Below are 25,334 nucleotides of genomic sequence, written 5' to 3'. Positions count from 1 at the left end.
CAAGTTTCTTGACACAGAATCTTTTCGCTACCACTCAACTGCCGCGTAGACGTCTTCGTTCTTCGAGAAGGTGTTTTCCGGCTCTAAGGGCTGCCAGATGTGCAAGAGAACCCCTTGGGGCCGGAAGACCAAGAGCGATGCTCCTACAATTGCATTGCCATGAGACTTATCATGACGGACGGATCGTACTTGTCGGTATTCTCGAAGATTCTGACCTTGTTGAGTTTACCCCATAGAGATATGTATATATGAAGCGACCAAGACAAGGATAATCGATCGTGATGAGCTGTTGTATTGATCTCCTGTCCCGATCCAGGTCCTGAGAGATGCATTGTTGACATCATGAAGCTGAGGCAGCGGATGTTTCGAGCGCGCAGGCTGCGCCAGTTGAGGAGGGATGTCTGGCGTGTATATATGAATGCTTGGATGTGATTTTCGGTGCTTGAGGCAGCGACTAAGGGTAGAGATAGCTTCCAGACCGTATATAGTAGAGTAAGAATGTATCAGAGAGATGGCTGATGATGGAGAAAGCAAAGTTGAATAAGGTGGGGTTATAAAGGGCTCGAGATGCGGCCGGTCAGAAAAACAGGCCGTAGAACTGTGGCGAACAAGTGCAAGAATCGGAACACCTGTGGGAGGACCGATCCAGTAGGCCGTGGCTTCGTGTCAGATGGCATGTGACAGTTGACTTGTGCCTGGTTGTGCTTTCTCGTAGGGATTGGTTCGGATCATGATCGGCTGCTTTCAAAAAACTTTATGCTGCTATCTTTGCCTCGTTTTGGAATTGACATTTCATGATCACATCGACAAAATCTTGATCTTACAATGTCACACCAACGGCCGTTCTTCTTGATAGCATTAAGGGCATCCAAAGGATCACATGCCAGGAGCCAGTCTTGTTCAAAGGCTCGACTCCCATCATTGAACGTAGCAGCAGTAGCAGTATCACAGAGAGGCGAAAGATGGCAAGACTTACATTGCTTGTACGACTACAGTAGCATAGTTTCACTGGCACAAACTCCAAACTGGATTCAGCCAACAATGTTTCTTGATTTCTGTTACCAGCTAGGGTTGACACAATTCGTCTTTGAGCATTCCACTTTGTTATAGTCATAGCTTGACAAGGTATCTGCGAGCAACTCATGTGAGCCAGCTTAATAAGCCTTAGCAATGTTCTTCCAGCTTCGACAGCTTCCTCCTCTTTACTTATACTCCACAGCCATACGCCTTCAGCCTTCTTGAGAGTACATGACTTGCAGAGCATGACAGCTCTGCCAATACGGCGATGATTCTTGGTTTCACACATAGCTCATAACAACATTATGAGCCTCTGGTTTGTCTTTTTTGCTTAAGGCAGACTTTCGGCGCGAGAACGTTCAATGATCTGATGACTAATTAGCGGCCACTCAAGGGTTTGAGACTGGAGGGATGCACACCAACCTCCTTTCCGTTCGAGCGGGCATCGACTTCAGAGACGTGGTAGAGACAGCGGCTGACGAGTCCCCAATTCTTGCGGAGTCTTCGCTGGGATTCGAAGCCATCAGGGTGCGTGGCGGCTCTGTACAGACGCTTGATCAAGTCGTTGATGAACTCAAAGTGCAAACCTTCACCAAAGCGAGACTGGCCATCGATAAGGGCTTCAACATTCTCGTGGGAGAGGACGACGATATCTGTGACAAGTCTGCGAAGAGATACGCCGAGCGGAGTACGTTCGTAAATCTTGTAGATAGTAGAAGCGCGAGGGAAGGCGAACTGTTCGCGAAAGAGATCAATGATCTCGTTGATGGCAACATTCTGCAGGCGAGGGATGTTGTATTTGTTGCCGAAGATATAGAGCTCAACCATCAGATCCCAGTAGTCCCAAGGCGACAGGGAGGGATTGTTGGAACCAGCGCCATGGCCGCCGACTTTGTGGTCAGTGATCCAGCGGATGAATCTATAGAAAATTAGCCGCAGCGGTCGTGATCTGATTACATGACACTTACTCGCGAACAACGTCAGGCGAGTCCTCGGGCATGCGTACAATCTTTTCCTTCGACTCGGTGGACCAAGAGTATTTGATGGCGCCAGCAAAGAAGGATGAGTGGAACGAGAGGACTTCATGGAACCATGTGAAGTGAGCTTCCTCTTGGCCGACGATGAGGGTCATCATTCTCTCCTTCATGTCGGCGCAGGTGGCAGCCTGGAGCATGACGTTGCTGAACAGAAGTCAGTAAAGATAATCAAGGTGTAGATGGTGAGGCTCGTGACGTACTGGGGCCATGGGCCACCTGGTTCGTTGAAGCAGCATTGCTTGGACCTTCTCACAAATCCCGGACGTATCTGCTTTGTGCGAGTCTTGTTTTGCTTGACAGGGGAGCCACTCTCGGTGACAGTGGGGGCAGTGGCGGGTGCAGGTGCAGTTGCGCCTGCCGCAGGTGGGATGGTAGCCATTGGAAGTGGGACCGGCTTGAAAGCGTGCGCGAAATGACCAAAACAAGTGGTCGAGGTGGGCGCCTGCAATGGGGCGCAGTGAGGAAGAAGATTAGCGGACCTTGTAGTGAACGACGAACGAGAGGAGTGCGCAGAGAGGTGCGCAGAAGTTGTGTTTTCGGGGTGTTGGGAAGGAAGGACTGCGCGACGAAATGTCTGAAGAAGAGGCAGGACCTGACGCCTTCGTGGCTCCGTGTTGTGAGCTTTAGAAGCCACAAGCTTGAGAGATTAGGCAGGAGCCATCTTGCTGAAGATGGATCGTACTTGCCTCCGCTTAGCCCCCTGTCGTGTCTGCCCGCTTTTCTACTTGGTCGTGCACTAAGATTGCTTTGCTCTCACGACCATGCTCACTCTGTCAAAAACCATCTGAACAGCATGTGAATCCAGTGTTCAATACATCCATGTTACAGTTACAAACAGTAAACGCCTCTTATATGCTGGTTTGAAAGTCGCTCGAAATGACTCCTCAACTCCAGAGAAAGAAGGGTATCTTGTTTGCCCTCAATACCCATACAGATCCAGAAAGAGAACAAACCTCTACCAAACATTACACCCGCTTTCATGCTGCTTCTTCAACCTCCTCCAACACCCTCTCTCTTGCTTCACGAACTTCGCTATTAGCAATGCTGACTTCTGAGGTACTGCTGTTGTTACGGCTCAAGATTATGGGCCGCATGGGTGATTTGTCTGCTGCAGTTGGAGAGTCTGGATAATGACGACTCGGCGCCGTCACTGAGCCTTGACATTGCCAGTTCTGCTGGGACTGAGAATGTAACGTCTGTTGTGATGAAGAAGACTGCGAAGCAGGGAACTTGCCACCATTACCTGGACTTCCACCCATCAACATCAAAGCATCCATGGCGTCTTGTTCGGCTTGTTGAGTTGGCATGGTCGAGCGTACAGGCGGCGGACGAGATTTAGGTGTTGAGGGCACTTGGAGGACTTGTGCAGGAGGAGAAGATACCGAAGGACGTCTGAACATATGGGCGTTCTGTGAGTGGCCGTTCATGGCTGGACTCGAGTCTGGCAATGACCAAGTCACCACGCCCGCTCCGGAACGTCGTTTCGAAGGTGGTGACCGGATGTCAATGGGTGCAGTGGACGCTGTTGGTGACGCAGCCATACGTGGGTGCATGGCGGCAGCCAATCGCTCAACCTCGTTGATGTTGCGATGTTCCCAACCGTGTTGGACCTTGACCATTGCGTATGCGAGTCGAGTTTTAAGCTGAGCAGCAACCTGGGAAGACGAGTTAGGAGACGTTGCCTGCGAGACGCGACATTGACTCACCTCGCCGGCCTTGCTGCCAGCCGAGCTCACACTCTCGGCGCGTGGTCTCTGTTCATTTGGAGTGTCGACAGCCTTGAAAAGGCCGCTGGCAGTCCTCTTGTGTCTTGTCGGGCTGTATATTGAGTCTGTCTGGGACTGTGACGCATCTTCTGGAGTGCGGACTCGACTACTCGATTGCGACGCGTCATTCTGGTCATGTTCGTATGGAACAGTCGGTAAAATCGTGTGAGAGCGCTCGACAGTGGCCAGCTTGGAAGTCGAATTACTGTCTTCGCTCTGAGTAGATTGCCGGTCTTGTTCTCGAATATGCGACCGGTCCTGACTGTCCTGGTTGTTGGATGGAGGCGGTGGCATGCGCGTCGCGGGGTTTACGGATGGGCCTGATGGATGCATTTCGAAATGTTTACCAGCTCCAGGCACTGGTATACTCAGATCTGACCTGGGTGGTGCTGTTAGCGTCTCCATGGCTTGGTGGAAGAATAGTCTGGTTGTCGAGAGCTGGGAAACAAAAAGATCAATTCAACATTGTCGCGATAGTCCAGCCATTGGAGGAGACGCGACCTGCTCCACTCTCCATCACCACGCGCGCTGTGCAAGGACCATCATCGACGTACGCACCGTTGCCTCCGCCCGACTTCCGAGACCCTGCTTGACACCTCGACCTCCTTCAACAAAACAAACATACCAAGAAATCTCTTGTAACATAAGTTGGGAGCCGTTGGGACCTATCAGCTACTGTGAACAACATTCAGCCTCAGGCTGCAATGACTAGGGCCTCAACGCCATCTCATCAAGGTACTACCTTGGTGAATAGCTTATCCTGCTGGCGTCCATGTCAAGCAGCGTTCAGTCGCGTGCTCATCTGCTCTTGTATGCGGACAATAACCGCGCAAGGCTGATATTCATGATCTATCGAGATAACAGCACAGTGCATGGCTGACGCTTCATCGGGCTTGAGTAAATGCTCAAAATTCAGGGTAGGTGCTTCCAAGGCAGTTGCTCACATGCGTGGGATGCTCTTTCATACGTCAACCACCACGCTTTGCTTCACAGCTTTTTCCCTCTATGATTTCAGGCATGCGCGAGTTACATGGCCATCCACAGTTCTATCATCTCCAACACAGCGACAGTCTAGTATTCAAGACGCTGATCTGATCCTTTCCCACAACACAACCACCCGATACCGACACTCCTCACTTCCGCAAAACTCTTCTTCAACCCTCAGCCCTTTCAGCCAAGCAGATCAACGAAAAGCCTACACCATCATAGACATTGTGTTCCAAAGATTCCCTTTCCAACCTGCGGAAACAGGACTTTTAAGAAAAGGAGCAGTCAAAAGTAATAGTTTTCAACTAGCAAAAATCCGGCCTCAGAGAATCTCTTCACCGACACGGATATTGCCCTTGCACTGGGATGGAGAAGAAAAGAAGAGGTTTGGAAAGGGAGGGAAGAGGGATCTTATGGGGAGGGGAGTGAGTCATTTTAGGCAGCAGAGGTGGGTGGTGGGTGCCTGAGGTGGTTAGGCAGTAGTGGGCTTCACTTCGAGAGATCAGTCATGTTGTTTATTTGTCAGGTCTAGGTGAACAAGAAGCGGAGGATAATGATCAGCTCTATGCTGAGGTGGTAGTTTCATCAGTTCCTCGCGTTCTTCTTTGTCTTTTCTGGTGCAACTCATCTGCCGTCCCCTTTGACTGTTCATCCGTCTTGCTCCAAGCTCACTATTGCTACGTCAGTGAGATTTGCTTGTGGTTTACTTGACCATCACTCACATCCTCACCCAAGAACTTTTCTTCATTTCCGTCACTGCACGTTGCAGTGAGTTTTAAACAAAGTCAAATACGGTAAACCTACATTAACCTTGATACTTGGTAACGCAATAATCTCTATACTCTCAAAAATCCTCCACAGCTTGGGGGAAAAAAAAAAACATACCCACATGTTGAGGTAAGGAGTTTTTGATATTGGGCGTCGACAGTATGGTATTAGCTAGGCCGATCTGCTGCTTCTCGAGGTTTACAAGATCTTGGAAATGTTTGGATGATGGTAGCTTGAGGAGATTGGTGATCTAGTGTTGGCTCTGGAAGAAGGTGTAGGGGCGAATTTTACTGGGTGGAGATGGGTAGAGACGACTTAGCCATGAGTGCTGTTGGGTGATGTTATTCTTCTACCATGACGTGCAGTGAGTTTCGAGATAGGGATGAGAAAAGGCGCGATGGATATGGGATGAACAATCTTAGATACTTCTAGGCAGCAGTGGCGTACGTCATTGAGACTTCAAGTCTTGGTATAGAAACATCAGACAGGAGGTAACCATGAGGATCAGATCCATAACTCAAGTTACAGCTACTACAAAATACCACCTACAAACCTCCCAACAACTCCCTAAGCGACACAGGTTTTCTGACCGCATTAGAATATCCTTCGTGGAAAGTAACCCACACCCTTTCTTTATCACCTCCCTCGTCCATCTTCGCTTTCTTCTTATTCGCATTATCACCCTCTTCCGCTTCTGCATCTTGTCGTTTTTCTTCCTCAACAATGACCCTCCCAAAGAAATCCCTCTTCAGTTTTCTACTATCTTCTCGCGCCAAAGAGGGAACAGCAGCACCAGCAACAACGTCATCTAACGATGTAATAGTTGCCCCAATCCCTCTGTTAACTCTAGCAGCTTCAGCCGATTTCTTTGCCGCAACGCCAAATTCTTGGTCCAGAACTTGACGCACGGCAAATCTTGTTCGGTCGACAGGAGCAAGACCCGCTGCTTTAGTATCCAGTGTTTCGAAGACAGAGATACAGTCGACGGCAGGTTCCATGCGGTAAACATAAGTCTGTGGACCCGAGTGCGAGGCCCCCTCACTTTCAAGCCGTATACGATCAAACCGGATCCCTGAAGCAGTCATTGCATTGACAGCTCTCTGCACAAGCAATTTCTCACTCGCTTTCCTCACGCTCGCAGTAGAAATGCCAGAATTTTGCACCACTACTGGCGAAATATTAGGATTCAGCATGCGGGTAAGGTAAGGCACAAATTCCGTCGACATGGCTGTTGGCGAGGGAAACATGCGTAGAAGCGGCAATGACAATGACGCCTGCAACGTTTGCAGAATCTCGAAGTTGGATTTTTGCGTTTCGTGGGCTTGGTAGGATGCTTGAGGGCCAGAAAAGGGGGTAGGAGGTTCATTGTCTTCTGTAGTGTCTTCGTTCCATTTGTTTGCAGTGGCATTTTGGGGGCGATTAGGTGTCGCGAATAAGTGGTGGAAAGCAAGGATTGGTTGAGCGAGATACGTGGCTAGTTCCCATTCGCTGTGGCTGAAGACGGCAGAAGAGAGTTGATCGTGAAAGTTCAGCCATTCGTATGCTTCATCTGGTTTACTGAGATAGTTGTCGTCTTGGTATGGGTGATCTGGGTATGCAGAAAAGCAGTCGGTCATGATGCGGTCGATATCGCCGGATGTATTGACCATTTCGCGGAGACGGTCCATGGCTTGCCGCTTCCCTGATTCTGCTACGCCTTTCATGCCGGTGATTGAGGCGGTCGTGGTTGGGGCTGCTAGCATACTGGGTTTCGAGAATCCAGCACCTTCTTTGAAGACGCGCTCGACCACTTCTTTTGGCCCGCCACGGCCTACACCTCTTGCTGAGCCTCCTCCATGAGAGAGGTCTGCCAGGATGTTGTCCTCGATCCATCGGCGAGTCAGCCTTTGCATCGAATTTGCGACTGGGTCTTGGGTTGCTCGAAGTCTGCCTGCAATCCACTCGCCAACAACCAAGATACCACGAATGTCGCCCTCGCCTGTGCTGCTGCCTGAACCACCTTCTTTGCGACTAGACATGCCCCAAGATGCCTCGCACAGCTTTCGCACACCATCGCTGTCGTGGGGAATGTTCTCCTTCTCAAAGATGGACTGCATCCTGGAGACGACAGAGTTTATGGCAGGCTTGCGAACATGAATGACCTCAGCAGCTGTGCTTTGTCGAAGAGGTCGGAGCGAAGGATGATAAACATCGTTACAGATCAAGATAAGTGGTCGCAGCAAGCGGAAATTGTCGGCTTTTCTCTTTCCAGAGGTTTGTTGTGGGCGAGTTTTGTTCGAGTTCCTTGTATCGAGAGCAACCAAGTCGAGTAGAGCCTTGATGAACCCTCCTTCACCGGCACCTCCACTACCACCCACCACACCATCGACCTCGTCAACGATGACACATACAGGACGTCCAGCTTTGCGAATCTTGCCTGAGGCAGTCTTTTGATCGACACCTCTGACATTTTCAGTGCCGACCATATCTCTGATGCGACCTTTGACGACATCTCTACTTCTCTCGTCACTAGCGTTGATCTCCTGGACTTCGTAACCGGCTTGTCTGGCGCAGACATGAGCCAAGGTTGTTTTTCCAAGACCAGGAGGACCAGTAAGAAGCAAGACCTTGCGATGTGGTCTTTCCTGTTCGGCATTGTCGGCATTCTTGCGGTGCTTAGGTTTTCTACTCGAACCAGGAAAGACGATTTCATCCCAGCGTTTAAGCCAGTGCATGACAGAACGATGCGTACGATCATCTCCCACAAGCTCGGTGAATTTGCGTGCTCTGTATTTTTCCGTCCACATCAATGTCCGTTGACTCTTTTGTACGCCGTCAGAAGCAAGAGCAGGCTCTATCGAGGGCATGGCGGCTTTTCTTTCTGCTTCCGCTTGGTCGATGACTTGCTGGGCTTTGGCCTCCTTGACCAGGTTGTGGATGTCGATGCCATAGTAACTTCGCTGAGCTCTTCCTTCTGTGACCTCGGATCGTGAGGCAGCCAGCCTTTCTGTCGACAGAACTTCTGCATTCTGCTTCTTTCGCACCGAGAAGTTCTTGCCTGAGGAAGTGTGTATAGCGACTTTTGCTGTTGTAGGAGTTTTCGAGGATGAAATCAGAGGATTGTGAATGGTCTGTTTGGCGAAAAGTGACAGACCCAAGTCCGGAGTCTGACTATGACTGTGCGCTTGCCGATTGGTCTGTGATTGTGTAGGTGGATCGAGAGCAGGAGGTTGTTGCGTATTTGAGAGTGGTGGGGCTTGTGTCTGGATTGGTTCCGGGTTTGTTTGTTGCTGTGGTAGCGGCATCTCATCATCGCTGTCCGGGTCTTCCATGAAGACATTGTTCGTAACCTCTTTCCCTAGACTCTGCGACATGGTGACTGGTGGAGGTGCGACGGCCGAAGACATGAAGGGCATAGCGGGTGGACTCGATGGAGGGTCTTGATGTTGTCTGTACCGGATCTGGCTCGAAGGTATGTCTGTATGTTGTTTAGACATCAATCTTCAAGGATAACCAGCTAGATCGTACAAGTAGAACGATCGTCTTCGCTGCGAAAGACGTCTGCCAAAGGCCAGCTTCGGTGCTGAATGACGATTCCTCGTCGCTTGTTGTCTGCCCGAGTTTCTGCTTCTTGTTCGTAAAGTGCTGCTATGTCGTCTGAAAAGGTTGGCTCTTCAACGGCAACATTCATTTGTTCATAAGGTTCATATGTTCATATCTTGTCGTTTTGTTCTCGACAAACACTGGCTCGTGAAGCGGACGGACGCGACGTGGATGGCACGCGTTTGATTGGATTTTCATAAATCTTGCACAATCTCGCACAAGTTTCATGCACCCCTTATCATCTTTCGTCAACTGAAAAGGTATGGTTTAATTTCTGCTTGCAGGCTTCTTCTGCTACTGTACATGCTTTGCTTCTTCTGTCCATACCAGCCAACCAGATTCGCAGGACTCTGGATGCAAGTCATCTTCATCGTCTCTAGTCACAAACCTTGCAAAGAGCTTCAGCTACAACCCTTTGTTTCAACTCTTCAGTCTTCATTGCCGTTTCAAAGTGCTGCCATTCCAAGATTGTTGCGGTATTCTAGCCTTGACTGTATCAGTTCATCTATGCCATCGCTAACCTCTCGAACGCCGTGAAACTCGAATGTTCTGCTCCCCCAGCCTCTCGAAAGCCAGAGATATTCAAGTCGAGGGAAGTTCTTCTGGATGGAGGGTAGAACGTTCCCCAGGCTGCCCTCGGCTCCGCATTCAAACAACTCCAGACGACGCAGAGACTCGAGTCGGTTCTCGAAAGGCCTGAACTGATCAAGATCGATACGGGCCAGCGTGATATTTTCAAGCCTTATCTTCAACATTGTTGTGAAGATGCTGCGAAGATATTGAGGGTCATCATCTGAACAGCCAGATTCAAGGTCCAAGGTTTTCAGGTAAACTGTACTCTCAAGCAGCTTGATCGCCATGCTGTCAAGGCCTGCAACTCGTAAGCTGTCCGCATACTCCGTAGGCCAGATATGGAGCTCGAGCTCGGAAATTTGAGCTAATGAGCTCAGTGAGTCAGACGAACTATCGACCAAGTTGTCCCAGACAGCACCCTTGATCTGAAGCGCTTGCACAGCACATGGCCTCCGAGTAGCGGAGTGGCAGAGGAGGTTCACCGTACCGAGTATATCACATTCCCAGTGTGAATTTTCGCCTAGGTTGCTCGGACTATAAATCTGACTTCTGCCCAGTGCACGATCTTCCACTGATGACACAGCAATTTTAAGGGGATGATTCCATTGAGAAAGTGCGGTAAAGGCTGCGGCAAGCAGATCTTCGGCATTGTTAGATCGTTTGAGGTTCTCCTCTTCGTCGCAACGAGTGACGAGTCGTCGTATGTTGTCCAGGTACTCATGGCGTCCTTCCGACCGTCCGTCGGCCGCAATATGATCGAACTGGTCTTTGCTTTCTTTCTCAAAACAGTCCGGCTTGAATCGAGCATAAGAGAGTTGGATCTCTCGGACTGCAGAGCCGAGGATAGGGTGTTTGCAGATCTCCACAAAAACCTGCAGACTGTAACGTGTGTAGACGAGATCGATGTTTCTGAAATAGAATTCGGCAAACTCCTTAGAAGCAGAGAGATGGATGCCTTGAGACTTGCTAGTAAGGCGGAGAGCGACGAGATCATTCTTTTGAAGGTCAGAGTCGCGGCAGATCTTGGAGACTAGTTCAGGTGGAAGGGAAGAAAATGAGGTCGGAGGATCCATGCTTGTGAACTTCTGGCGATGTTAGATCTTCACTAAGAACAGAGGAGGACTCTCGTACCTTGTGGAATTGGATCAGCGATAACAAATGATATCTTGAGGAGGTGCGCGCAAAGGCTATGGAGATGAACGTTAAAAGTGAAGTGGTGTTGTGGTTTGAATGAATCTCGGGAGGTCGGCGAAAGGACGGAGACGTGATTCGAAGTGAAAGCCGTCAGAACGCGTTTGTAGATTCTTCGACGAATTGCTTGTTCGTAAAGACGCCGATGGACTCGATATTTAGAATGGTATGTAGTTGTGATGGTTACAGCTGATGATTGAGCCAATTTTGTAGCGGCTGCTCGTTGCTCCTTCCAATGCAAGCACGCTTGGGCAGCGGCACACTGTTCACTATAGAAGGTATGGTCAAGATAGCTGAAAGATTTCACATGGCCTTACTATTGTAGATGATGCAACTATTCCAACCACCCGAGATCTACGTCGACTTTGTAAGATGCATTCTCGAACGCCACCCTGACATCGTGCTTGACAGCCTCCTCAACATTTTCCAGTCGATCATCAATAAACTCTTCCAACTTGACCTGTAGATCCAATTTTTGCGTATCAATATCTTCTTTGAACTCTTGTTGAAGCTCGTCATGGCGAGAATTGAGGAGCTCGACGGCGGTTTTCAACCCAGAGCACTCGAGGTCAAGCTCCTGCCGTATCTGAAGTAGTAAAGTCAGTGTTTGTCTGGTTCAAAGGTGATATGCAGCTCCAAAGCAGTCGGCTCTGCCGCATTGCAGCGTGCTATCAAGAATTGAGAAGGCGTGGATATAGGTTCTAGTGCCACTCGACCAAAGACATCCTTCGTGCACACCTCCAGCTCTTTGAAACCCTACTGCAACGAGAAAGTGGGAGAGATGGGACACCATCTCGTTGTTGTCGATTCATGGTATTCTTGCATACGTACCTGCTTGTCGGTGTTCTCGAGCTTTTCATCTAGCAATGCCAGCTGCTTCTCGGTGTTCTCGAGCTTTTCATCTGACAACGCTCTCCGTAACTGTTCCTCGAGAATGCTGTCTTCGACCATCAGAAGACGGTCCTCGATACTGTTCTCAACCGTGCTGGCCTGGCTTGGTGATGAGTAATGCGGGTCAGGGACTGAGCAAGACTCAGGTGCATGATCCACGAACGAGTCGGTCTGTGTTCCAGCATCAACTACAGGAGCCCGCTGGAGCTGCTGTACTTGTTCACGTAGGATTGCAAATTCTGCACTGAGAGCTGCGAACGCCAGTTCCCAAGGTTCTGGCACAGCTTTCTCCGTCAACAATTGTCGCTTAGAAGGCGTTTGACGTGATACAGGTGATGCTATCCGTCTCTTGCCATGTTTTCTAGAGCTGCTTATAACTCTGGAGTCCGATTGACTTGTCGGATCACTGTCGATGGCTCCTAGACTCGTTGAGAGGTCATAGGGAGGTGGATTTTCAGGTCGATTCAGTGTCCAAAGGTCATTGAGGGACGTGACAATCTTGCTGTTGACCGGCTTAAGATATATGCTGTTGATGACGTCCTCGGGTGTAGGCTTCATGCCTCTGGCTAATGAGTTGCTGAGAGCCAATATATGTCTTGTGCTGACAGCCTTGGACGACACGTAGACCTTGAATGTGTCGAGTCGACATATTCGCCACAAGGCCTCGATGTCCTCGATCATAGACGGTCTCTTTTGTAACAGTGAATCAGGTGCGACGAAGGTTGCATGATCTTTGAGAACAAAGCGAATGCTCACAAGTTCGTCTGCCGTTGTACTCGATCCTTGCTTGATGAAAGCGCTCCTGACACAAGACGGAATGACTTCTTCCTCATTGTCGCAGATCTCTAGGCTTTGAACATGGCTTGCATCAAGGAAGAGATACACGGCAGTCTTTCTGATCTCGTTGGCAGCATCGATTGAGCGTGCAGGCGTGCTGAGCTTACAATGGAACAAGCTTCCTTCGAGAACCATATCCAGAGTAAATTGGTGTAGCGCTGAATCATTTTGAGGATGTACATGATAAACTTTAGCAAGCGTTTTGAAGGGAAGGATACTCGATTCCATTGGGTACGAAATGACTACGTAACAACACTTGTCAGCCAGGGCAAGTACAAAAACGCAATCAAGAAAGTTAGTAAGAATGAGAACCCCACGCACAAAGCGCAGAACCCTCCCACCCGGGCTTTGAGAGCAGCCCTGACTCGCCAGAGATACAAAGGCAAGGCGGACTAGCAAGAGTGATCGTAACGAAGCCGGCTTCCAGCCCCTACAGATCACCGGCTGATCTGCTCATTGAAGTTTGGTTTGTAACCCCACTCAATGACCGGCGACTGGACCCTACAGACCCCAGAAGCGTTCGAAAGAGTGCAACTGGACTTCGAAATGATGGCCTGCCTTCGAAAACTCCCCCATCTTGCTAGTCAACGCTCAAGCAGCTCTGAAGCAGACCTCAACCTACCCCAACCACCCAACCGGGCTTTTGAAGAGCAGCCCTGACTCGCCAGAGATACAAGCAAGGCGGCCCAGCAAGAGTAATCGCTCCGCAGGCGGCATCCAGTCCCTGACAGATCAAAGCTGACCTGCACGTTGAGATGTGGTTTGTGGCCACAGTCAACGACCGGCTACTGGACCCTACAGACCCCAGAAGCACCCGAGAGAGTGCGACTGGACTTCGAAATGATGGCCTGCCTCCGAACACTACTATCTTGCTGGTCGACGCGCAAGCAGCTTTGGACCAGACTTCAACCTACCCCAGCCACCCGACCGGGCTTTTGAAGAGCAGCCCTGACTCGAAGGATGAAGGAAAGGGGATTTCACCTAGAATGCGTGTCGGTCAGAGGCTATAGAAGCGATAGAAGCGAAACGAATGGACAACTCACCAACTCATGCTCGTCGATGGGAGGTTATAAGTTTCGACGTCGCGAGGCAGCAGGCTTTGAGAGGGCGCGTAAATGCCAAGATCACGCGTCATATCAACTTGATTGGATGGCGTGCAACCAACACCAACAACTTACAACCTGCATTTGGGGCAGTGCTTTCGAGCGGCCCGATATCATTTCTATCGGACAGGAGAGAGTGTGTGTGTCAAGCAATGCGCTTTCATGTTTCGGCGATGATCGCCAAAAACCACTTCCGAGATGACTATCGCGATGGCGCAAAATTGACAGCGGGAAACGGGAGGTCGAGCAGGATGTCCCGAAAGCTTGTCACCCCCTCAATGATGACGGAGCCCTCCCTTTCGCAACTTCCAACTCCTTCGTGCCCCCCTTTCCAATCCTTTGTGTCGTCCGTGGAATGCCATGATTCGCTTCCTTACCTCCTATCAACTCTACTTAAAACTCGCTCCACTGCATGGGTTCATGGTCTGAACAAGCGCTTCAGCAAGTTTATCGATACCTCCCGCCAATCTACTCGCGCGACTTTGCGTATGCCAACAACGCGCCCGTAGTACTTCGCATGGCCAGAGCTAACGTCAGCGAGATCACTGCAAAGACCTTTGCCGAGTACGTTTCACTACACTGCACTGCTTGCGCTTAACCGCTGTCTACTTGTTTTCTGTTGGCGCAAATGCCTGACGAAGCTAAGACTTTGTGGAAAAGGCTCCTCTCTGGTCCAACCATCGACTTTTACGTCGGTGAAGAGCGTCGGCATTGGTCGCTGCATCGCAACCTGCTATGTCACCATTCGCCATACTTCGAATCCGAGTTCCTCGCTAGCAAGACGTCTAAACCCTCTTCGAGGTCTGAGCTTGAACTACCCGACCAAGACCCCGCTGGTTTCGAGCTGCTCGTAAAATGGCTGTATCAAGGAACATTGGACGACACGTCCGACATGACGGACGAGAAGAAATACGACTACTCTGTAGCCTGCCACAAGCTGTATCTGCTCTGCAACAAGTTCGATCTTCCAATCTTGAGGAACGAGTCCATCGATCGCTACAGACAAGGCTTGCTTGAAGCTCAACTCGTACCCGACGCCGAAGAGATCAACGAGATTTACCGCAGCTCTCCAGTGGGTTCGCCTTTCAGAAAACTCATGGCCCAGATTGCCGCGCGACAGATCATGGATCCAGACAGTGAGAAGAATGCTGAAAGCTATCGAAACTGCTTCAAAGACAACCCTGATTTTGCAGTCGACATGGTCAACGCTATCAAGGAAGGCACTGGGGGCATACTGTTTGACGATCCAACAGATGGCGACCAGGCTGCATACCACGAGGACTCTACACCACGTCAAAATGGCAAAGGTAAAGGTACTTAGCCCCAAGTCTTTTCTTGCCCAATTCTCAACTCCTGCTTCTGTCATTCAATCCACAGAACTCGGATAATAATGAGTTCAAGGTCCTGCATCCAAGTTGACGCCAATCCCTTCCAGACGACGAAGATCATTCTCTGCAGACGCAGGCGCGGAGCGATTCACCGATGGAGAACGAAGACGCACTTCTGGAGAGTCCTCAGAGCGAGAATCCGAGTTACCCACACCACCAGACTCAACTCGACGAGAAAACGGATACGGAGTCCGACGATTCAACGGAACCAGCAGAACCATTGCCAAGAGTCCGGCCACGGGAGAAAGAGTCGAACCAAACAACGTCAACGGAGACGCAGAAAGCCCCTCAAGAAAGAAACCAAAGAAGCTTGTCATACGTGGAGGCTCTTCGTCGCCGCAAAGACAGAGGGCAGCTTGAATCGCGCGGTCTCTGGGACTACTGGAACAACATGGCGACCATGGGCGCCAAATGATGATTTATGAATTACGGTCATGACGGTGCTTCTGACTGCCTGTCCTTCTTCCTTTGTTGTTGCGAGATACCCAGTTCGAGAACCATCTAATAATTTCACTTAATTATGCTTAATTTACTGTCATCTCTCGGCTTACTAAAGCTCGAGCTACCCCGCAGTGTTGTTTTGTCACCAGCCCCACTCAGATCGTGTACCTTGAAGGATCAGATGCGACCATCATTGTGATATTTGTGCCTCCGAGCCATTGAACCTGTCATACAACGCACACCGCTTCTATTCAGACGCTTTCAGTGGCCTGAGCCGTTGGACAACAGGCCGATAGAAATCTCACGAGGGGTAAATACGAGTATGCGTTTCTAAGCAGCACGCCGAATAACACCGAACCCCGAAGCTGTTCTCCCGCTTCCCGCAGCGACATCATGGAAGCTTCGATGAACAATGGGTGGGGCAAGAGGCAATGTTGCCCCTAGCTGGAAAGGTCTCGAGGATATATAAAGTCAATTGGGGTAGCCACGTCTAGTTTGACCATTCCAATCGACTTTCTCCCTTTCACACCTCCTCATCGTCACTACACTCACAACCATGTCTCTCAAGCCTATCCTTATCCACGGCCACGCTGGCGGTCCCAACCCCTGGAAGGTCGTTCTGGCTATGAAGGAGCTTGGCCTTCCTTACGAGCACAAGCTCTGGGACTTCCCTGACCTCAAGAAGCCCGAGTACGAGAAGCTCTGTGTCAACGGAAGAACACCTACCATTGAGGACCCCAACACCGGCATCACCCTGTGGGAGTCTGGTGCCATTGTCGAGTACCTCATCGAGCAGTACGACAAGGAGAACAAGTTCACATACACTTCCAGCCCCGAGAAGTACTTGTTGAAGCAATGGTAAGCTGGCATGAACCTGATCTGCCACAGATCCCGACTAACACTACGCTCAGGCTTCACTTCCAAGTTTCCGGACAGGGCCCTTACTTCGGCCAGCGCGTCTGGTTCAACATCTACCACGAGACTAAGATCGACTCAGCAATTGAAAGATACAGCAAGGAGATCAAGCGTGTGCTCACAGTCTTGGACAAGCATCTCAAGCAACAGGGCACCGAATACCTTGTTGGTGACAAGTACACCTACGCCGATCTGTCGTTCATCCCTTGGCAGATGCTCTTGCCCTTCATTTTCGGAGAGCAGAGCGATGCTTTCCACGCCGAGGTTGAGAAGGAGCTGCCTCACTACTGGGCTTGGTGGCAGAGAATCTCGAACCGTCCTGCTACACAAGAGATGAAGAAGGAGAGAGAGGCCAACTTCCAGAAATAAATGGTCAATTACGAGACCCGAATGATCTAGCTTAAAAGCGCAAGGCAGTCTGCCAGAAATGTATACCCCAATATCCCATTCAGTTCCAGTTTTTTCATCACGTTCGAGAACTGCTTTTGTCATGGTTTCAATATGATGCATACAGTACAGTATCTCTTGAGGCGCCGACCTCGGATCTTACTCCTTCCAGCTGCTGCATTTCCCCAGCTTCTCGAAGTGCCGCGCTTGTCGCAACTCCCGAAAATAACTCTGCCCCCTTCAAGCCCTGAATCCCGTCTCCGTGGGATTCTGAATGCTTCCTGTGTCTATCGCCAAATGCATCCTGTCGGCATCATCGGGTAGAGGCTGGCCATCTTTAGGTTCGTTAGTGTTTTGCTTGTTTCAACAACATGGCAAACGGGTCCGAGGATGTTGGGAAAAAGGGCTTGGCTTTTTTTCGCTCTCAGAAGTCATGACATCCTCGGTCGCCCCGGATGTCTTTGACAAGTCGCGTTCTTCCTCTATTCCCGGAGGCTCGTTCACATAGCTTGTTACCAGATTATTTCCACCAAGAAACAAGTCTCGAAAAACGCAGATCGCTCCACCTCCTCGTTCTATCCCACACGAACGCGCAATAATCGGCGTGGGGTTCAAGGAAGAAGACTGCAGGAACCCGAGTCGGCAGGAAAGAATGTCGGGGTTGCCGTCTGATTTTCCATCACATCAACCACCTCACCTCCCGCCAGTGCAACAGTTTGCTCAACAGTCGCCATACCATGCTGCAGCTTACGGATCCGTACCGGTGATGCCTGTCAACGCCTTTGCGCCATCACGTCTACCGCCTCCAGCTAGTGCTAGCGAGTCACCAGCTCGCGATGCAAAGACATCCACGCCTGATGGTGAACGCACGAAACCTAAGCAGAAGCGTAACAAGCCTACGCTGAGCTGCGAAGAATGTGTCGAGCGCAAGACTAAGGTAGGTTGTCTCTCAATCTTTCTTGCTTTCATCACGGCGATGCATCTTATGAACATCAAAACGATCTTGCATTTCCTGCGAAAATCGGCTATGACCAGCAATATATGCTAAATATATGCTAACTATCCACTCACAGTGTGACCGAGGACGTCCGGGGTGCTTGGCTTGCATCAAACGGCAATCGACTTGTAGATACACTCACGTTGCTAATCTGATAGCTGATGCAAGGTATCTAGATACATCAAGAAGGGGAGGCAAGATGTATATGCTGACATCCGCCAAAGCCAGAAAGACAACGGACCTGATAAGCAAAAACATATGGTCAAGCCACCACCAGCCAAGAGAAAACTCAATGGCTCTTTCGATGGCTCCTCATCTTCCCCAGCCAGTACTGCCATAAAACAAGTGAGGACTGATTTGTTCTCCAAGTTCCATCATCGCTCGCCGCGCGAAACTTCTGTTGGATTTGGTTCGCCTTTTTTGCAATCACAGGTTCCCTTCTCGAAACAAACACCATCTAACATTTTTGGCATTGGATCATCTCACCCATTCACAAACTACTGGACATGTCAAGGCGGTTTACCTGAGGTCCTTGCAGTGCTACCAAGCAAGCAGCAGGCCGACATCTTAATCGCCAAGTACTTTGAATGCGTGGCTCCTGTGTATCCTTTTCTACATCGACGAACCTTTTACGTGGCATACGAGCGGTTCTGGGCCTTGCCGGAGAAGGAACGCGAAACCGCCGATGCCGATTTGATTGCTTTGCACTTTGCTCTTTATGCTATGGGTACGCAGTTTATAGATCTTGCAAGCTATGACGCGAAGAGTTCAAGTGCCGAATTTCTGGGTAAGTCTGATTACTAGCAACGAACCGGATCAACTTCCTGACTCAGAGACAGCTTCCGCTGCCAATCAGGCACTTCGCATCTACTCTTACCTCAATAGGTCATCTCTGAGAGCTCTAGGTGCTCAGATCCTGTTGTGCTATTTCTTAATGAATGACAACCATGCATCAGATGCATACGCTTGGTCAGGAATTATTGTACGACAGGCCTACGCACTGAGACTTCATCGCGACCCTGATATCATCCTGCCAAACATCTCACCTGTGGAGAAGCACACGCGAAGGAGGTTTTGGCAGGCCATTCTCCATCAAGACACATTCCTTACTGTGCTTCTCAAGCTGCCGCCGACAGCCACTCATAGCGATGTGTCAATTGACTCTTTGACCAATGAGACAGAGGTTGAAGCTCAAGATTCGACCAGATACACAGGCAGCAGTGCTCGCATCGAGAATCTCATGAGCATAAGCGTTATCGCACCTCCACAGGATCAACCCAAACAGCCCGAGCCACCCATTCTGCCACATCAAAGAATCACCGAAGACGTCGACAAAGCAGATGTCCTATACGTAAAGTCACTGTGGCGGCTGGCACTCAAAGTCCAGGAAAACCTCTGCTCTCCAGTTTCTCTGTCCATTCCGATAGCCAAGAACGCCCGCGCAAAAACAACATTGGTCAACTCTTTCCGCGAAATCTGGAAGTCTGCTCCGTCATTCCTTACGACTTCGGACTATGAAACTCTGCGGCAGATGGCTCAGCATAGCGGTAGAGCGGTTCGCCAAAACTTGTTTTTCACAAGCAATTACTACCACTGTTTGATGATCATCCAAGCGTTCGAAGATGCAGAGGTGGGAGTAGAGCTCAACTTCCGCGGCGCACTAGAAGCAGCCCACGAAGCCATTTGGGCTTACTTCAAGCTCGATGACTTTTTCCAGGGTGATGCTGGCGTTTGGTGGGTTTTCCAACACCGAGCTTTCGAAGAAGCTGTAAGTTATTGCTCTATCACCATGATCGAAGGTTTGAACTGACATTCTATTGCAGCTAACGATGACTGATCTTCTGGCCACCCTACCAGCTAACGAGACCAACTCGAAAGACCAGCTCTTCACAAAGTGCAAAGAAGCAGTGCGTCGTATGATTGAAGTCCTGCAGCGACAAGGCGGATCTCAAGAGATGAATAAGCACAGACATGGCGCATTGCTCACTGCATACGAGCATGTCACCATCTGAACCGTCTGAAGAATATGTGTATATGTATAGTCCCCCTCTTTGTTTTCTCTTTTTCTGTAATAATAATTTTCCCTTTGCATATATATATATATATATATATATGTATATGTATATACATCCTTCTGAGGCGAGATACTGTAGCTAGTACTTTGCTGCTCTGTCTTATGTTGTTGAGAGGTCTGTGTTGTCTTATTCTGTATATTTCAAGCCCTCTTTTTTTTTCTCTCTCTCTTCGTCTTTCTTTTACCCGAGAGCATCTGTCCCGATGGAATGCTTGAGATTCGCTTCTTTCCGTTCTTGCTTACTTGCCAAATTCGTGGCGAAAAGCCTCCAAGGTAAAAAAAAACCCTCAATCCTTTCTCTACTATCGCAACTCTACCCCTTATCCACCCATTCCTCTTTTCCCTCTCTACACCTCCTCTATCTTGCTTCCATGCCCTCCCTTCCTCTCTTTCACCCCTCATACAACGTATAAGACGACGGTATTGTTGATCTAATTCCTTATCACGCACATTTATAGGGAAGGTTACGGGAAGCGGCCCGCGTTTCCCACCCATCCACGCACGCACGCCCATTCCCAGCCTCGATGCATCCATCGAACCACGCAAAAACCCGCCGACTCAGCAGCAAATATTTTGGGTTCGGGCCTTGGATTGGCTTTTGTCTTACATGCATGCACGATGAGGTTCTTTTTGCAAGCCTCCCCGTGCCGTGTGGTGTCCACAAGGCTCAAAGTTGACTACATGCCACATCTTTCGCCTTTTTTAAAAAAGAAGATTGGGAAGATAGGAAAATAGGTAAGTGATTTTGCGATTCGGAAATCTTGCAAAAGGCGTTTCTTACATACATTGTCACATAGAGGCAAAGAAGTACAAGGGAATAAAAGATCAGGAAAAGTCGAGCCGATCCACTTGCGGCTCCTAGTATTGGTTATTGGTCCTATCTAAAGCAAGACGAAAAAAAGAAAAAGTGATTGCAAAGCGAGGGTATGGTATAAGAAGTCAGAGTAAAAGGGGGTATCTCAAGCAAGCCGAAAAATGACACCCTTGTAGAAAAAAGAGAAGAAGAATAAGAAAAGAAAACGCCCAGATGCACCGTCCCAGCCAAGCCTGTTTGTCTTTGCGTATTGATTTTTATTAAGTGTAAAGTGTAGTGGTGGATTAATAATGGTTTGTTGTAGGTGTGCTGTGATGGTGGATGGAAAGGAAACGCCAGGCAGGTGAAAACTGAACAGAGTGGTATCAAAACGCCCGCCAGTCTCGTGAGAGACATGCCTTTGAAATCTAGTCGCAAAGGTGTAATTTTAAAAAGACTCCGAAAGATGTGATGTGCTGTGACGAGCGAACCAGAAAATCCTCAAATGCGCCGTCAATGATGCTTGCGTCCAGTGATAACGAGCAAGGCGACACAGAAGCATTGTTGGTGGATGATGTCTTCAAGGCGTGTGGTCCGCAGAAAGGGCAGTCACAAGCCCCCATGATCACCTGCAAGTGTGACCAAGCACCAGGGCGCCGAACGCCAAGGAAAAACAGGAAATAGCAAATGGGGTGTAAAAGAATCCGAAGTTGTTAGCGCCGTTGAGCCACATGACTCTCCCTCATGCATGCAAGACTTGAAACTCCGCAAGATGCATGGGTAAACAAGCTGCTCAAATCAAAAGTCGATCACGCCTATGCTTGCGTCGTGCGATAATCTTTCCAGTCCTGCTGCGGCCATAGGTGAGGCAACGACTGACTGATGGATGGGATGCGCTGCTGCTGGTGGCCCTGAGGTGCCTGTGGGTTGGTAGTCTCCCACAGTGTAGCAAAATCTATGCTACCTGTGCGGTTCGCGACGACAGGCTCGGTCGTGTAATGAGCTGATGGCTGATGCCATCCGACTCCAGACTGAGGACCTTGAGTATGAGTTTGCTGTAGTGATGGCTGCTGGTTCTGATAATGATGTTGCGGCTGGTATTGATGTTGGGATTGTTGCTGCTGCTGTGTATGCGGCTGCTGCTGTTGCTGCATCATGAGGCGTGAGTCGCCAAGTCCAGCTGACATGGCCCCCATACCTGCTGATAGGTTTGACTGATGCATGGGCATGCTCGTTGCAGTCATGCTAGTAGGGAATGACATGGAAGTGTTGTTTGTGACCGAAGGAGGGGATGAGCTGTGCAGCTGATGTCTGGGTGGTGCGACCGAACTTGGTGAAGGAAGGGCGCCAGCGGTTGAGGAGTAACTTGCAGACTGGCATCATGTTAGTTCAGAGGATACAGATGCAGATATAACAAAATTGTAAAACTTACGTATTTGCCAATGATCTTCTTGAGAGCACCGGCAAGAATTCTCCAGGGGAAGACCTTGACATCCTTCTCGATATTGCGTGGCTTGGGGCTTGGGAAACCCATGATAATCTTGAAGAACTCCTCGCATTTAGCCTTGGTCTTCGACACTGTTTGAGGTCTGAACCCTTCAAGGTTGCGACGGATACGGTTCTTCTCTTCGACAGTAAAGCGGACAGCGACCAGCGACTCCAATAGTTGAATAGTATCAACACTGGTAATATAGCAGCCGTTCTCCTCTTCCCACCAGATGCAGTTGACGTAGATGCAGCCAGGCGCTTGCGCATGTTCCTCAGGCGTGACGGGCTGGAAGGAAGCAGAAATGACACTACCATTCTGACTGCGACGGAAGCGCACAATACGACGTCTTGCAGCAACTTCGTCTGCATTCCAATCATTTGCCATGCCATTCAGGTCGCCCTCCAGCTTGAGGACAGCCTTGATGTTGGATGGGTACATGGCATATGGGTTGAAAGGCTGACTCGGTGACATGCCAGTAGGCGACGGCTGCAAAGCAGTGGTGCGGATGAGGGGTGGATTGGCACCGCTCGACGAGACGTTGGTGACCTGAGCAGTCGGTGCTGTTCGGTCACTGGTCATGTATGTCGAAGGGTATGAGTTGAAGGGCTGGGGCTGAGGCATACCGATGGGCGTGGGAGCTAGTCTGTACGTAGGCGCCTGTTGCAAGTTCTGCGAATACTGGGTAGGTGCAGGAGCGTTGAAAGAACGAGCGTACGAGATTGCGCTGGAAGAAGTCGGAGGACGAGAAGAGTACGGGTCAACCATGGTGGACGAGGGCGGCGAGTACTTGACTTCGGCAGGATTGTGAAGAGGAGAGTCGCGGAGGTTCTGCGACGAAGGGCGCTTGTTCGGCGACTGAGCGTCTTCTGACATTTTCCTCTTGCGCGTGCTGCCTTGCGATGGACTCGAGATGGCGTAAGGGGTCGCGTCGGTATATGTGTACTGTCCAACCTCGACAGGCACGTTCAGGGCTTGCTTGTCACTGTCTACCATCTCAAGATAGATGGTGACTACAGTGTTGGATGATGCAGTAGCCTCGAATGGAGGAACGTCGACAATAACGGCAAAGTTTGGTTGCGGACCTGAACCGGGCAAGGTGGTAAGACGACCTTCGCAGCGTTTGGTACCGAAAGATACAATGAACGAGACTCCGTTGCTTGCCAGGTCCTCAGTGGCGTTCATGTAGATAATAAATCTACCGCCTGCAGGGCCTCGTTGTGGCGTAGCCGAGACGATTTCAGGCAAGGTACGGGATCCAGCAGCCATGTAAGAAGGATAAGATGATGCATTTTGTTGAGCATAAGAAGAGTCATGAGATTGGTATGACTCTTCGGTGAGCAGGGGAATTTGAGCAGCATCTGGGAGGCCAGATGGGACCTGCGCGTGGGAATTTGAGTAGGAGAGATTGAACTGTGATTGGTTGTATGCAGGATAGCCAGGTGCCTGATCAGGTCGTGTGGCAATGCCGTAGCCTAGTTCGGTACTGGTCAGTCATCTGAGCCATGATAAAGCCTCGCGACCTCGGGTAGATCCGTTAAGCGGCCGAGAGTCTCTTTTGGGAGCACCAATAACATCAAAAACTTACCGTAGCCATAGGCTGGAGGTTTTTCGTAACCAGACATTGATGCGAGTAGGTTACCGTAGTTCGAAGAGGCCAGGAGACCACCCTTTTGGGCCTCCTGACAGGCAACAATGACTGACTCTGGAATGGCTGATTCTTCGTCGACAATGACAGGCGCAGCTCTCAGTTGTGGAGGAGTCTGCGAAGGAAGGAATGAAATGTCAGGATAAAATGCTACGGCAGGAATAATTGAGGAAGAAGAGATGGTCGACGAACCTGCAGGCGCATAAGAGTGCTGACCGCCAGGTTTGCAAAGCAGCGGAGAAGAGAGTCAAAATGAGGCACGGAGCGACCTCAAGAATGCACACCGCGACGAAGGTCGACTTGCGTCAGGTGGGCTCGGAATCAGAAACCTGACGAACGCTTTTGCTGGAGTGATAAAGCAAGAACCCGTCGATGGCTTGCACGCGCAGAATTGAGTGCTGGATGATTAATGGATATGCGAGCCAAAAACTAGATGCAGTCCGTAGATCCAGCCAGGTCTCGCTATAGAATTATTAAAAGAGACAGTCCAGCTGAAGTTGGAAGGATTGTCGATGATAATACTCGGCGAGGGCGTTCGCAGGAGATTGCAGGTGTCTTCCGAAGATGGTCCCAAGGTTCTGGATACACGGCTAAGGTAAGTTCCCGTTCTGATTCTGACGATGTTGGGCAATGTTTTCAAGACAACATATGTGATGGAGCTAGAGGTGACCCAGCTAGTGAAGAAGGAAATACTCACTATCGTTTCGCGTGGACAAAGAAATGGTCGAGCTGGAGTGAACCGGATGGCGCGACGAATATTAAAGTCTAGGCTTGCATGCGATTAGCTTTTTTCACAATTGATCAAGTCTGTCGGCGCCGTTGCAAGCATGCAAGGAGAGTGAAGAAGTATGTCCCGACATCCAGGATAGCACTCACATTATTTCAAGTAGAGGCTGAATGGATCCGGTCCTTTGGTATTATGTGCGACAGTGTATGCACAAGATGAAGACAGTGATATGTGGGGGCGTGTGTATTAGTTTGATGTCTCTGGGTTGATAGATTATTATTGGCTAAAAGTTGGCCATCCAAGTATATGCAAGGTCGAATAGGAAGTAGCTGAAAGTATGGATGATTGGGTCGCTATGCACGCAGCCGTGATCCGAATCTGAGTCAAGGTGTTTCAACTGGTCTCGCAAAAGGCAGGTGCGATTTGGAAAAAGGTTGGTTGACAGCGTGGGGCGTGACTCTCTTGAGATATGTGGAGAGAGAGGTTGCTGCTGCTGTGGTTAGTAGGAGTGCGCCTCCCGTTGCCAGGTCCTGGGATAGCTGCACACAAGAGGGGTGAGGGCAGCGAGTCGGGTAGAGAGAGGAGGGTTAGGCGGAGAGGAGGGATAATGATATGTTAAAAAGAAGGGCCCCGAACGGTATCAGTGCATTTTTGTGGAAGCCATTGGGAGCGCATCATCGACCGCTGAGTGGATGACGGGAGCTTGGAGCAGCTCCCGCAAATCGT

At 49.9% G+C, this 25,334-nt stretch overlaps 9 protein-coding genes across 9 annotated transcripts; 3 read left to right on the top strand and 6 right to left on the bottom strand.

The window, feature by feature from the left end:
• Positions 1-1,395: 1,395 nt before the first annotated feature.
• M437DRAFT_57964 (uncharacterized protein) lies at positions 1,396-2,164 on the bottom strand (the record flags this gene model as incomplete). The annotated part of the gene is made up of 2 exons (XM_041023312.1): positions 1,396-1,936; positions 1,986-2,164. The coding sequence occupies 2 exons, from the start codon at positions 2,162-2,164 to the stop codon at positions 1,396-1,398; spliced, it is 720 nt and encodes a 239-aa protein (XP_040876065.1).
• An 867-nt stretch (positions 2,165-3,031) lies between these two features.
• Positions 3,032-4,225, bottom strand: M437DRAFT_87992 (uncharacterized protein; the record flags this gene model as incomplete). The annotated part of the gene is made up of 2 exons (XM_041028746.1): positions 3,032-3,709; positions 3,761-4,225. The coding sequence occupies 2 exons, from the start codon at positions 4,223-4,225 to the stop codon at positions 3,032-3,034; spliced, it is 1,143 nt and encodes a 380-aa protein (XP_040876064.1).
• Positions 4,226-6,120: 1,895 nt separating this feature from the next.
• M437DRAFT_57960 (P-loop containing nucleoside triphosphate hydrolase protein) lies at positions 6,121-8,970 on the bottom strand (the record flags this gene model as incomplete). The annotated part of the gene is made up of 1 exon (XM_041023310.1): positions 6,121-8,970. One exon carries the CDS (start codon positions 8,968-8,970, stop codon positions 6,121-6,123), a length of 2,850 nt encoding a protein of 949 aa, XP_040876063.1.
• A 633-nt stretch (positions 8,971-9,603) lies between these two features.
• M437DRAFT_87990 (uncharacterized protein) lies at positions 9,604-10,803 on the bottom strand (the record flags this gene model as incomplete). Its single annotated transcript, XM_041028745.1, has 1 exon — positions 9,604-10,803. One exon carries the CDS (start codon positions 10,801-10,803, stop codon positions 9,604-9,606), a length of 1,200 nt encoding a protein of 399 aa, XP_040876062.1.
• A 452-nt stretch (positions 10,804-11,255) lies between these two features.
• On the bottom strand, positions 11,256-12,784 carry M437DRAFT_78495 (uncharacterized protein; the record flags this gene model as incomplete). The annotated part of the gene is made up of 2 exons (XM_041026996.1): positions 11,256-11,507; positions 11,753-12,784. The coding sequence occupies 2 exons, from the start codon at positions 12,782-12,784 to the stop codon at positions 11,256-11,258; spliced, it is 1,284 nt and encodes a 427-aa protein (XP_040876061.1).
• A 1,596-nt stretch (positions 12,785-14,380) lies between these two features.
• Positions 14,381-15,073, top strand: M437DRAFT_57736 (uncharacterized protein; the record flags this gene model as incomplete). The annotated part of the gene is made up of 1 exon (XM_041023270.1): positions 14,381-15,073. One exon carries the CDS (start codon positions 14,381-14,383, stop codon positions 15,071-15,073), a length of 693 nt encoding a protein of 230 aa, XP_040876060.1.
• A 1,064-nt stretch (positions 15,074-16,137) lies between these two features.
• M437DRAFT_87987 (glutathione S-transferase) lies at positions 16,138-16,865 on the top strand (the record flags this gene model as incomplete). Its single annotated transcript, XM_041028744.1, has 2 exons — positions 16,138-16,439; positions 16,493-16,865. The coding sequence occupies 2 exons, from the start codon at positions 16,138-16,140 to the stop codon at positions 16,863-16,865; spliced, it is 675 nt and encodes a 224-aa protein (XP_040876059.1).
• A 784-nt stretch (positions 16,866-17,649) lies between these two features.
• Positions 17,650-19,892, top strand: M437DRAFT_58098 (uncharacterized protein; the record flags this gene model as incomplete). Its single annotated transcript, XM_041023338.1, has 6 exons — positions 17,650-17,820; positions 17,957-18,208; positions 18,313-18,667; positions 18,720-19,100; positions 19,218-19,648; positions 19,704-19,892. The coding sequence occupies 6 exons, from the start codon at positions 17,650-17,652 to the stop codon at positions 19,890-19,892; spliced, it is 1,779 nt and encodes a 592-aa protein (XP_040876058.1).
• Positions 19,893-22,131: 2,239 nt separating this feature from the next.
• M437DRAFT_58087 (uncharacterized protein) lies at positions 22,132-23,969 on the bottom strand (the record flags this gene model as incomplete). Its single annotated transcript, XM_041023335.1, has 2 exons — positions 22,132-23,708; positions 23,822-23,969. Coding segments are annotated over 2 exons (1,725 nt in total), but the record flags the coding sequence as incomplete, so codon positions are not given.
• Between the last annotated feature and the right edge of the window lie 1,365 nt (positions 23,970-25,334).

Source organism: Aureobasidium melanogenum, assembly GCF_000721775.1.
Source record: "Aureobasidium melanogenum CBS 110374 unplaced genomic scaffold scaffold_27, whole genome shotgun sequence".
Lineage (NCBI taxonomy): Eukaryota > Fungi > Ascomycota > Dothideomycetes > Dothideales > Saccotheciaceae > Aureobasidium > Aureobasidium melanogenum.
This window is presented reverse-complemented; position numbering and strand designations above follow the sequence as displayed.